The sequence below is a fragment of the Salmo trutta genome, chromosome 8 (genome assembly GCF_901001165.1).
Source record: "Salmo trutta chromosome 8, fSalTru1.1, whole genome shotgun sequence".
Taxonomy (NCBI): Eukaryota; Metazoa; Chordata; class Actinopteri; order Salmoniformes; family Salmonidae; genus Salmo; species Salmo trutta.
In genome coordinates this window covers 9,992,967-10,006,203 of record NC_042964.1, presented here as the reverse complement: position 1 = coordinate 10,006,203, position 13,237 = coordinate 9,992,967, and the positions used below count along the sequence as shown (strand labels likewise).

Here is a 13,237-nt window from a genome sequence, read left to right as displayed (position 1 = left end):
ATTGTATATATGTGCCCTTGGTTTACCATTGTCCTGTCGATTATTGTTACAATGTCTGTTGGTACGTGTGAGTACCTGTGCTGTGTGTTTTGGCTTCCGTGCCATTGTGGATTGCGCAGATGATTACGGGTCTCGTCTCGTGTGTTAGTCATTGTGCGCATTTGTTATTTATTCGAGGTACTCCTCGCTCTTTTGTTTTGGGTTTCTAGCCTGTGTTTTGTAACGTGTTTGCTTGGTCTTCGCCCCCGTGCCTTTACACGGCACGCCGTAATTTGGGCTTAATAAAAAAAACTATTACGCACTCCTGCGCCTGTCTCCCGAATCTCTTCATACCAAGGTGACAGGCCTACTGTACTGACTATACTGTTATTTATCCATGGAAATGTTGAATACTCATTTCTGAAATAGCTTGAAGGGCATTATAGAGCATGCATTATTTCCCTTTAGAGAATTTAGCATGGGGGGGGGGGGAATGGAAGGTCAGCTAATAGAACTTCATTACACCTTATCAAGCTGTATGGTGTTCTGGGGAAATGATTCAGAGAGATTCTCATGCTAGTCAGAGCCTCATTTGACATCAGAGACAACGAAAAGTGGTGGATGACGATGACGATAAGGTTATCACGGAGCGTATGGCTACCTCCGGGCCTCCACGCAGAACAGCCTTCTACATCCCTGCTCATTAGCAACACATTTATTTATGCATACAGGAAAAGTTAATTGTGAGTTCATCAATCATTCGACGGGGATCTCCTCCGGTTGCCGGTGGGGTTAAAGCGCAGTTATCATCATGATGTATGAGTCTCCTCAACGTCCTCAGCTTTTTAGCCCCGTCTCTCGCCATGTTTCCATGGAGACCCCCTCGCCGCCTGGGCCACATTGGGAACCACAGCAGATATGTTTGTTGGAATTATGGATCCATGTTTCACTTCAAGTTTCAAATTGAGGTAAAAATGAGTACAGCGCCAATTTCATAGACAACTTAAATGTGCCTTCTCAACCCAGCTCTACACATTATACAGTATGTCAATATCCAAGTGCTCATTAACTAGCCTATTAAGTAAAAAAGATACTACACTGAACATGAATTGAATCGCAATATGTACAATGTTGGTCCCATGTTTCATGAGCTGAAATAAAAGATCCCAGAAATGTTCCATGCGCACATAAGGTTAATGTCTCTCAAATGTTGTGAACCAATGTGATTACATCACTGTTAGTGTGCATTTGTCCTTTGCCAAGATAGTCCATCCCCCTGACACGTGTGGCATACCAAGAAGCTGATTAAACAGCATGGTCATTACACAGGTGCACCTTGTGCTGGGGACAATAAAAGGCCACTCTAAAATGTGCAGTTTTGGCTCAGTTGGTAGAGCATGGTGTTTGCAACGCCAGGGTTGTGGGTTCAATTCCCGCGGGGGACCAGTACGGAGAAAAATGTATGAAATGTATGCATTCACTACTGTAAGTCGCTCTGGATAAGAGCGTCTGCTAAATGACTAAAATGTAAATGTAATGTAAACACAATACCACAGATGTCTTAAGTTTTGAGGAATGTTCACCAGAGCTGTTGCCAGAGACTTGAATGTTAATGTCTCTACCATAAGCCACCACCAACGTTGTTTTAGAGAATTTGGCAGTGCGTTCAAGTGGCCTCACAACCTCAGACCGTATGGAGTTGTGTGGGCGAGCGGTTTGCTGATGTCAACGTTGTTAACTGTGTGCCCCATGGTGGTGGTGGGGTTATGGTATGGGCAGGCATAAGCTACGGACAATGAACACAATTGTATTTTATCAGTGCCAGTTTGAATGTACAGAGATACCGTGATGAGATTCTGAGGTTCATTATCCAGCCCTTCATCCGCCTCCATCACCTAATGTTTCAGCATGATAATGCACTGCCCTATGTCGCAAGGATCTCTACACAATTCCTGGAAACTGAAATTGTCCCAGTTCTTACATGGCCTGCATACTCTACAGACATGTCACCACCCATTGAGCACGTTTGGGATGCTCTGGATTGACGTGTACGACAGCTTGTTCCAGTTCCCGCCAATATTCATCAACTTTGCACAGCCATTGAAGAGGAGCAGGACAACATTCTAAAGGACACAATCAACAGCCTGATCAACTCTATGTGAAGGAGATGTGTTGCGCTGCATGAGGCAAATGGTGGTCACACCAGATATTGACTGGTTTTCTGATCCACACCCCAACCTTTTTTTAAGGTATATGTGACCAACAGATGCATATCTGTATTCCCAGTCATGTGAAATCCATAGATTAGGGTCTAATGAATCTATTTTAATTGACTGATTTCATTATATGAACTATAACTCTTTGAAATTGTTGTATGTTGTGTGTACTGTATATTTTGTTCAGTATATACAATCACTAAAATATATTCCGCTGGCTAAGAGCAAGCTGTTTCTGCTCCTTGCATGCCGCATATCTGCTATACTGCTAACTTCAGGTAGTGGCAGCATGGGGTCCCCATCCCCGATGTGCAGGGGCAGTGGCAGTTAACTCCAGGGCTCCTCAGGGACCCAGGGTCTGCTGTACGATAAAAAGTGATGATGAGACCGAATTAGAGAGAAGTGATTGTTAACGAGCGAAGCAGCTGTTTTTGAACACCAACTACAAAGCTTGCCAACTGGAGGAGCGCCTCACGCCCGCTGACTCAACCTGCCTCCTCTGGATTGCGTGAGATAGCACTGTACAGCTGGAGAATGGGCTGGGAATGGGGATTTACTGTGAGTTGAACAGATTTTTTTGGCATTGTATGTCATTTCCTATGAGTGTTTTTTCTGCAAGTAGAAATGGAATGATCCGTTTGCTGTTCAAGAAGTAATTTATGTTTATTCAAATATGTTGCACTTTTATTGACTACAGTTAGACACTACAAATTGACTTTCCAGAGTCTACTGTACATCAGATATTTCCTTGCTCTAATAACTGGTAAATCCGCTATCTCATCTCACCTTGCATTTTACCATGAATCTATAAACATTGATGGTAATTACATCTATGGAAATCGCACAGTAAACACCTAGACTTCCTTTTCCCTTACACTGACAATGCACAGGCACTTAATGCAAGGCCATCATCTGTTTTAGTTTAGCAGACAACAATAGGATTTCATTTTTTGCAATTACAGCAACACTCTTTGATTATCAAGCGAACAAACCTTGAACTGTGACGATGGATCATGCATCTTAAGCAGACGCTATAGGTAGCCTAGTGGTTAAGAGTGTTGGGCTCGTAACCAAAAGGTTGCTTGTTTGAATCCCCAAACGAACAGGTGACAAATGTAGCCTTGAGCAAATTACTGTGGATTAGATTGTCTGGTAAATATACATTCCACATTTTTATTGAACAAGGTGGCTGATATCATGATCATTTCCTGATAGGTGGGTAGATTGATATTCAGCAGACATTTCCTTTCCTAGCCATGGGCCTATACACATTAAGCTCCTTGTCCATGGAGGGAAAGTATTAATATCAGGGTGGCCATTTTGCCATAGCTCATTTAACCTCTAATTACCCTGCGTAGTGAGACTGAGGACTCCAAAGAGCTGGCGCTGCAGATGGGGGTTATCTGGAGAAAAGCCAGGGTCACCATCAATTATAAAAACAATGGCCCATACAGGTGACCCTTTTTAATTAGAACCTCTGACGCTTGAAACGCCGGGAAATGATTGGTTAACAGGAAGGGCACGCACATGAACACACACACACACACACACACACACACACACACACACACACACACACACACACACACACACACACACACACACACACCACATGTTTCACACACACACACACACACACACACACACACACACACACACACACACACACACACACACACACACACACACATACACACACACACACACAGTCCCCTCCCGAGGCCCCTACCACCCCCACAGTCACCAGGTGTGTGTGAAGACTGTGTGGGTGTGTATGAAGACTAGGCATTTGTATGTGGTATGAGCCTCTGGAGGGGACTGTGTGTGTGTGTGTGGGTGTATGTGTGTTTGTTTTTGTATGTGTGTGTGTGTGTGTTCATGTATGTGTATTTTTCATGTGTGTGTGGGTGTCTTCTTCATGTGCGTATATATGTGTGTGTTCTTCTTGTGTGTGTGTGTGTATTCTACGTGTGTGTGTGTGTGTTCTTCATGTGTAATGTGTATTCTTCGTGTGTGTATGTGTATTCTTCGTGTGTGTGTGTGTGTGTGTGTGTGTATTCTTCATGTGCGTGTGTGTGTGTGTGTGTTATTCATGTGTGTATGTGTATTCTTCGTGTGTGTGTGTGTGTGTGTGTGTTCTTCATGTGTGTGTTAGAAGCAGAATGTGTTACTTGTATGGTATGATGTGGTTTATGATTCTGGGTATCATATGTTTTCTTTCTCTCCCTTCCTTCTCTCCTTTCCATCTATACTTTCCTTCTCTCCCTCCCTTCTCTCCTTTCCATCTATACTTTCCTTCTCTCCCTCCCTTCTCTCCTTTCCATCTATATTTTCCTTCTCTCCCTTCCTTCTCTCCTTTCCTTCTATCCCTTCCTTCTCTCACTTCTTTCTCTCCTTTCCTTCTCTCATTTCCTTATTTCCCTTCCCCTTCAATCTCTCCCTTCCTCCTCTCTTTTCCTTTTTTCCCTTCTCTTCGACTTGAAGGCCATTTCTTTATGTCAGCCTGCATTCTCTCATGGTATCTTCTGACAACTACATCAAAGCTTGGCAGCTCCCAGACCTTCTATTCATGAGCTCATGTACGATGCAAAGACAGGAAGGGAAAGTACCAATGGGACTTGAATTGATGGCAGCAGACACATCCAGCCCCTTTCACCATTATCCACTCAAGAAACTTTCTGAGACATTAACTTTTTAATAGGTTGATTTGTTTTGCTGTTCTTGAACGTTAACGTGTAAAAAAACTGTAAATGTTAACATTTTTACCATGACTTTCATGAGTTAAAAAATATGAAAATATAAGCTACTGGCAAAATACACACATTTCTGTCTGTATTTTTGTTAAAGAAATTAACATTTTAACAAGCATGTTAGATAAAAGGAATAAATACCCGACTGCACTGGCGCTAAGAAATAATAACCCAATTTACATATCAAATCAGTTCTCAAACAAAAGAACAACGCCAAAATAAGTTAACACAAAACAAATGAATATATTCTTCATGCTCTCTCTGCCTCCCTCCCTCATTCTACGCCCTTGTCTGTCTCTCTGCCTCCCTCCCTCATTCTTTCCCCTTGTCTCTCTCTCTGCCTTCTTCCGTCATTATATCCCCTTGTCCCTCCCTCCCTCCCTCCTTCCTTCCTTCCCTCCCTCCCTCCCTCCCTCCCTCCCTCCCTCCCTCCCTCCCTCCCTCCCTCCCTCCCTCCCTCCCTCCCTTCCTTCCTTCCTCCCTCCCTCCCTCCCTCCCTCCCTCCCTGTATCCCCTTGTCTCTCTCTGCCTCCCTCTCTCATTCAATCCCTTTGTCTCTCTCTGCCTCCCTCCGTCATTATATCCCCTTATATCCCCTTGTGTGTGTGTGTGTGTGTGTGTGTGTGTGTGTGTGTGTGTGTGTGTGTGTGTGTGTGTGTGTGTGTGTGTGTGTGTGTGTGTGTGTGTGTGTGTGTGTGTGTGTGTGTGTGTGTGTGTGTGTGTGTGTGTGTGTGTGTGTGTGTGTGTGTGTGTGTGTGTGTGTACATGTGTATGAGATGGGAAAGAGTTGGTCAATTCCACACACACAAAGACTGTGTCAAACTCATGTTGAAAAGATGTACATCATAACAACTTTGATCTTAATGACAGCCTAAATGCTGACTGACATGTACTTTAGATCGGCACAACTGCCCACTTCAGCGACTGCACAGACTAGATGGATTTTTTATGCAGTAGCCACATCTTCAGGCCTTGAAACATCAAAAACACCTCCCAAGTGGCGCAGCGGTCTAAGGCATTGCATCGCAGTGCTTGAGGCGTCACTACAGATCTGAGTTCGATCCCAGGCTGTGTCATAACTGGCCGTGACTGGGATTCCCATAGGGTGGTGCACATTTGGCCCAGAATTGTCTGGGTTAATGGAGGGTTTGGCTTGATTACTAGGCTGATTGCTGTCTAGTGACTCCTTGTGGCAGGCAGGGTGCCTGCAGGCTAACTCTCATCATCAGTTAAATGGTGTTTCTACCAACACATTGGTTTGGCTGGATTCCGGGTTAAGCGGGCAGGTGTTAAGGAGCGCGGTTTGACGGGTTACGTTTTGGAGGACGGATGACTCGACCTTCACTTCTCCGAGCCCGTTGGGGAGTTGCAGTGATGAGACAAAATCGCAATTTGATATCATGGGAAAAAAGAAGATAAAAAGAAGAAACATCAAATATATCACATCTGGTGAAGCTCAGCCCTGAACACCATATTTTGGGGGGTATAAATTACAGCCAGATTGCTCAAGATTGACTTTGAAATTTGAAGTCAGTCCATGTCCTGAGGACGTCAGGAAATGCCTTCAAAACCGGCGACGAGGGGCAACAGTGAGAGCTATTACCATCAAGTAGGCTTGGGTTTTTGCTAGGGTTTTGTGGACTGGGGTGGTGGATGGATGTAATCCCATGACTCTGGATCCAAAGGTTGTGTGTTCAATCCCAGTGGTTGACACTTAAAAAAATTATTATCCTTAACCATTTGGAATGAATGCCTAAACTTTATGTTTTAACCCTTTCCAAAACCTTAACCCTTAACTTAAAAATGCCACGTTTGGACCACCTTCGAAATTTGACATTTGAAGAAATGAAATGAAGCTAAGCATGAGGAGCAACCCAGGGTGTCAAAAACACTTAGAAATTTGACGTTTTGAGGAACGTGGTTAAACATCAGAATCTGAATTCAAAGTGGTCAAGCCGTGAGATGTTGTTGGTAAATTAAGACTGCACACAGACTGACTCTAAATAGTTGACTTCATCTCCCAAATTACAAGGCATTTCATCATACTGTGCATTGGAGGATCTCTGAGCCCCATCGATTATAAATGACCACCAGAAGCATATTAGCCATCTGAATATAATAATAGCCTACTGTCAAGAATAGTAGTAAAATTCAGACTGGTTAGAAGAGAAATAACTACATGTAAACACTTCTGTTTGAAAATGCAAATGAACAAAGGCAAGCAAATGCCAGCGACACAGGCGGTTGCATACAGGATGAAAAACAGAGAGAGAGGCTGAGATACAGAAAGGGCGCAGGGAGAGAGGGAGATAAGTGTTGTGAGAGAGCGAGCGTGTGAGAGAGAGAGAGAAAGACAGGGGTGGGGGTGAGAGAGACAGAGAGCAGAGATAGCCTGAAGAAGGAGAAGAGATATTAGCTGGGCAGAGGAAACGCTGCAGGATGAACAGAGAGAGAGAGAGAGAGAGAACGGAGAGAAGAGAAACAGAGAGACAAAGCGAACAGAGGAGAGGCAAAACACAGATAGATCAGGCGATGAGATGTGTCAGAGACAGGAGCGGGAGGCAGAGATTTACAGTCAACAGACTTTGACATAATCTGGCAGGAAAGGAACAGATTCCAAAAGAAAATGCCGGTGAGGGCAGAGAGAAACAGAGGGGGAGAAATGACATTTGGGAGATGGAGGAGAGAGAGAAAAGATGGAGAGATTGGGCAAGAGAGAGAGGGAAAAGGAAGGGGAAGTATAGACATCTAGCTTACTTTACCACATCCTGCAATGTCAAGGCATAAGTTTACTTATATCAGATATAGGCCATACATGAGCATGTGGGTCTGGGCAGGTGTGATGTAATTGATGTTTGATGTAATTTGTATGTTTTGTATTACTTTTTGAAAATAAAATCTCACAACAACAAAAAATATATAATCTATACATGCGTCAAAATAGTCTCTAACAAAACACTTCTCGTCTCAAACCTCACAAATGGTCTCTAACAAAACACTTCTCGTCTCAAACCTCACAAACAAGCAACGTCTCCTTTTGCAGTTGAACAATTAAGCATTAAAAGAGGGGAACTTTTCCAGAGAAAAGGCAGCAACAGCCTGTATCGTGCATTTCCACCATGTTTCCATAGCATCCCCCGCCATAAAACAAAAGGATGAGAAACATCACTTCCATCTGTTTCAGTTAATTTATCACACTCATCTCTGTCTGTGCCGAGAGTACAATGGCCTACATTCCCCACTACTGTACATTATCCACAATGTAGACATCACACACGGCCTACTCCCAAAGTGTAAGTCACTAGCTTCCACTCTATACGGGAAACTTCCAAAGGTCAAAGACAAGATTGCATTAGAATAATACATAAACATTAGCATTGGGGGCTTGCTGCCTTTGCTCTGCTTTGAAGATGATGACTGTACACTACGTTAGCGAGTCAGCTAACTCATCTTTTATCTACAGTACAGTATGCTAAGGACTTAGCGCTTTTACCTACAGTATATTATGCTAAGGACTTTTCACCATACTGAACCAACCCCGAGCCAAACCGAACTGTATTGAGCTGGTCTGGTTATGCACTCACCATAGTTAATAATAATAATAATAATAATAATAATAATAATCAATTTTGTTTAACGCTTTTCATTTCAGAAAATAATCTCAAAACACATAAAAAGCAAAACAAACAAACACAATTAAATTGAGGTGGTAGAGATGGAGATTGAACGTCTCTATTTTTCTGGGAACGTGCTAAGAAGGAGCATTAGAAAAAAGGGTATTAGCTATTCAGCTAGCTCCTAATCTTACCTTCCTTGCAGTACTTCCCCTTGTAGCGAGTGTGCGTGCAGTCACAGTGCACCTCGCCATACTGGATGGAGCAGAAACCTCCATTGAGGCAGGGGTTCTGCTTGGTGCACAGGTACTCCATGTCACTCTGGATGCCCTGGCTGTTGAGCAGGGTGGGGGGTGTCTCTCCCACCTTCAGGTTGGAGATCAGGCCCAGGAACGGGGGCTCGTACTTCACCGTGCTGGAGGTGAGGGCTGAGAGGCGCACGTCGGGCGGGATACCGCCCACGAACAGGTCGCTGACCACCGCCATCTCCTTCCGCTTGGACTTGACCTCCGCCATCTTGGTCTCGCCGTCCACCATCAGCAGAGTCTCGCGGAAGTTGCGGGTGAGGAGCACCATGTGCCAGCGGTCGTCATTGACCTGGGTTTCCATGTGTAACGTGGCGGGCTCAGCACAGTGGATGGCAAAGCGCAGCTGGAGGCGCCCGCCGGCGATCAGGAGCTCCATGAAGTCACAGTTTCCGCCGTCATCTAGATAGAGCACCAGAGCCTTGCTGATGTTGGTCTTGAGGCTGAAGCTCAGCTCGCCCACCGAGCCCGCCTCCCAGCGCCCGTAGCGGGCCCACTGGCCGGGGGCCCCGCCGAACTCCAGCGCCCGGGCTGTCACCAGCAGACTGAGGAACACCAAGGGCCCCATGGGCAAAGCGGAAAACCTCAATCCGCTCGTCATGGTTACAATCCCAATCCTAATAACCCTGCTATTGGTTCAAATCCTCCACACAGTGACGTAGCTTGGCCTAGACTAGCTGCAGCTGCTGTAGTTTAGTTTTTTTTGTTTGTTAAGTGTAAACAATAGTTGTTATGTCTGATTCTGGCTAGGCAGACTCCTCCTCTAGGCTGGGGGATACGTCAGAGAAGCAAAACCCTCACAGGACCCAATTCCAGATTCCAGCCCTGCCCGACTCAGCAGGTTTTTTTGTTGCTTTACTTCTCGGCTGCTTTATCCTGACTCTCTTCTCCGTCTCTCCATTGGTTGGTGCCTCTGGGACTCACTGGGAAAAATGAGGCCAGCGGACGAGTAGGGGGAATTACGATAATTTTATCACAGCGTTCCGTTCACAACTCCTTATTCCAAACAGAAATCCCAGCCCCTGGAATCCAGATATTGCTTTTTAGGAAACGTAAGTCAGTCTCTGTGGGCGTGTTTTAAAGATGTTGTTTTTGGGAAAGGGGGGGGGAAGAAGGGGAGGAAGAGAGAGCGCTGAGGAGGAGTGCGTCAGAGCTGTCTGGTGTCACGTGGACAGCAGGGTATGTTCATGGCGCCAACGGCGTTAAAGCCTTCCTCTCCTAAAGCCTCTGGTTGGTCCACCACAGCTTAGACTCGTCTGGGTCCCCTCATTGTCCCCACAGTCAGGGATCTGGAAGAAACAGACAGAGAAACCTCATTAGACCCTGGTACTTTGTGTAATGGAGATCATGGTTCGAATATGGTAGTCGAAGTAGTAGCAATAATAGCATATGAAAAATAAGCATTGAAATCGTAAATGGAGTTCCTTTGGGGATCTGCTTTGTAGAGGACATATTTCCATTTGCCAGCTGGTCTCTCTTTTATCAAGTTCCCCCTCAGAGACGTGGACAACTTGACTGAAAGTTCTATACATGAAATTCATTACTGGTTATTTCTCTGTTGGAAACCAAGACTAGAGTAAGAAATATGTAAATATGTCTGGTATGAAGTTCAACATTCATGTGCATGATTTACTCAGAGCCTACTGGGTGTATATCAACAGCCAATCAAAATGCCTCACTCCATCCGTGTTGATTTACTCAGAGCCTACTGGGCATATATCAACAGCCAATCAAAATGCCTTACTCCATACTTGTCTGCCAAGTACAATTGGTCCTAAACACAGTGCACAAAGCTCTATAATGCTTAAATCCATGACTTGACTATCAATAACTCAGCAATAAGGCTTTCAATAAATCACCCTCCAACCGTTTTTGTATGTAGGCTTTAGGGTCTCCACCTAACTGAACACGCGCACACGCACGCACGAACGAACACAAGCAATCGTATTAAGTCTCATTTTCAGTGGGATGCCGTGGAGTCAATGGCTGCCAGGATAGCCACTATTGACCCTTGTCCCTGGCCTCATCCGTTCCCATTATTTCTGAAGTGAGATTTAATTTCCATCGCAGACAGTTCACAATTAAACCCCGCTGATCACACTCGCTCAGGCTGCCATGCTTGACTGCCTGACTTCAGAATGACGACACTATCCATGTGCCAGAGAGAGAGAGACAGAGACAGAGACAGAGACAGACAGACAGACAGACAGACAGACAGACAGACAGACAGACAGACAGACAGACAGACAGACAGACAGACAGACAGACAGACAGACAGACAGACAGACAGACAGACAGACAGACAGACAGACAGACAGACAGACAGACAGACAGATCCTGTAGAGTGACAGTGACCGAAAAAGAGAAAGAGAGCATATGAAAGAGAGAGGGAGATTGGGGCAAACATTTTCACGGTAATGTTCACATGTGCTGGTGAGGGAGCGTGTCAGCCCTTGAGGAGAGAGAGAGTGGGAGAAAGATGGAGAAAGGGAGAGAGAAAGCTAGAGAAAGGGAGAGAGAGATGTCTGATTTATTTTGGTCACACTAGCTGCTTGTTTGCATAAGATCCTCTGCTCTCACACACGTCCCCATAAATGAATCCCTGCATATTAACATCCATAGATGAAAGCATTATTGATATATGGACAGTAGAGTGCAGATTATGGAGCTGGGACGTCTCATAAGAACCGCGAGAAAGAGACAGCTCAGGGCCTCTTAGGAAGGAGGAAGATGCATATCTGAAAATGCATATAGGCTTTTTCACGCTAGCGGGAACAATATGCTCTACAAGTAAATCAAATTTCCAGACTGGGCTCTCTGCTAATTCTGAGTTATGATACATTTTATGAAAATTGGACATTGGATTTAAAGGGAACTCCCTCTGCTGGTGATTTGTTAAATGTGCAGTCCTAAAGGAGGGCTGTGATTGGTTAAAAACCTAGAAATGTAGCAGAGTATAGTATATTGTAGTATATCCAATAGTACATTGTTCCAAGCAATATTTTAAAAAATAAGCAAAATCGAAAATGGTAATTTTGAGATATTAATTTTTATAATTTTTATGTGGAATAAATTAACGTGAAAATGTGTATTTCAGAATATAGACATACTCCATATTTTAAAACACACCATTAGGAGTATAATGACAATGTGTTGTCTGTATCATGTACGGTTCACAGATCATTGGGTCTTACAGGAAGCAGGACTGTATAGGTCTAAAAAGAGCCTAAATTGTCCATGATATTCCCCCAAAAAATGGTTTGTGATACAAATGTAAAGAGCATGTCAAAAAGATTTCCTTACAATTAAGTTTCTATGTGAGAATTGCCAGAATAATCTGAGATACAAAAGGTATTTTCTGCTCTCGCTGGCGTGGAACCAACTATATCTATTTAGGGTAAATGTTATTATTACTGGTAGAATCTGACCTGAAAAATAAAAACACGTTGCTATGGCATACTATATACTCCAAGAATTATTTTTTTTTATATAATTGACAGTGGGGATTTTCTTTAATGAAGTGTAACACTGTATCTTTGTCCCAGATGGGTAACAAGAATTGAAATATTCCCTCCTTGTTGCATTGAATATTATAATAGATTTTTTTGTCTTGAAATTGCTGGCATTTAGCAAAGAGGGAGCATCTCCTACTGCTTGTACTGTGTGTTTTCGTGCGTGCATGTGAGCAGCCTGGTCTCATAGACTAGACGTAACATAGTAAATGTAAATCCAGAACACTCATATTAGTATGATACGCTACGTTTGGTGTGGTTACATATGACAGATGGTTACTTAAGAACGTAGAGTGGTTGGTTGGGGTGAATCGGTAGGCATATACAGCGAATGTCAACCCAAAATTTGTGTGTCCAAATCTCATCACGGACAACTTTAGCATTTTACCTAATTAGCAACTTTTCAACTACTTACTACTTTTTAGCTACACTACATGACAAAATGTATGTGGACACCTGCTCGTGGAACATCTCACTCCAAAATCATGGGCATTAATATGGAGTTGGTCCCCCCTTTGCTTCCATTATTCCTCCTCCAGTAAACTGTACAGTTGGTACTATGCATTGGGGCAAGTAGCGTTCTCCTGGCATCTGCCAAACCCAGGTTGTCTGTTTGGACTGCCTGATGGTGAAGCGTGATTCATCACTCCAAAGAACGCGTTTCCACTGCTCCAGAGTCCAATGGCAGTGAGCTTTACACCACTCCAGCCGACGCTTGGTATTGCGCATGGTGATCTCAGGCTCGGTAGTGAGTGTTGCAACTTACGGGCTGTGAGCTTGTGTGGCCTACCACTTCGTAGATGAGCCGTTGTTGCTCCTAGACGTTTCCACTTCACAATAATAGCACTTACAGTTGACCGG

The 13,237-nt window shown here is 44.1% G+C and overlaps 1 protein-coding gene across 1 annotated transcript in view; it reads right to left on the bottom strand.

Annotated features, from left to right (window-relative positions):
* The window catches only part of LOC115199226 (neurexin-2-like), an 840,225-nt gene that overhangs the window by 726,992 nt on the left and 99,996 nt on the right, over window positions 1–13,237 (bottom strand). The window contains exon 2 of the mRNA XM_029761850.1: window positions 8,754–10,153. Coding sequence (XP_029617710.1) covers window positions 8,754–9,465 — 712 coding nt within the window. The 5' untranslated portion in view covers window positions 9,466–10,153. The remainder of the gene's footprint in view (window positions 1–8,753; window positions 10,154–13,237) is intronic.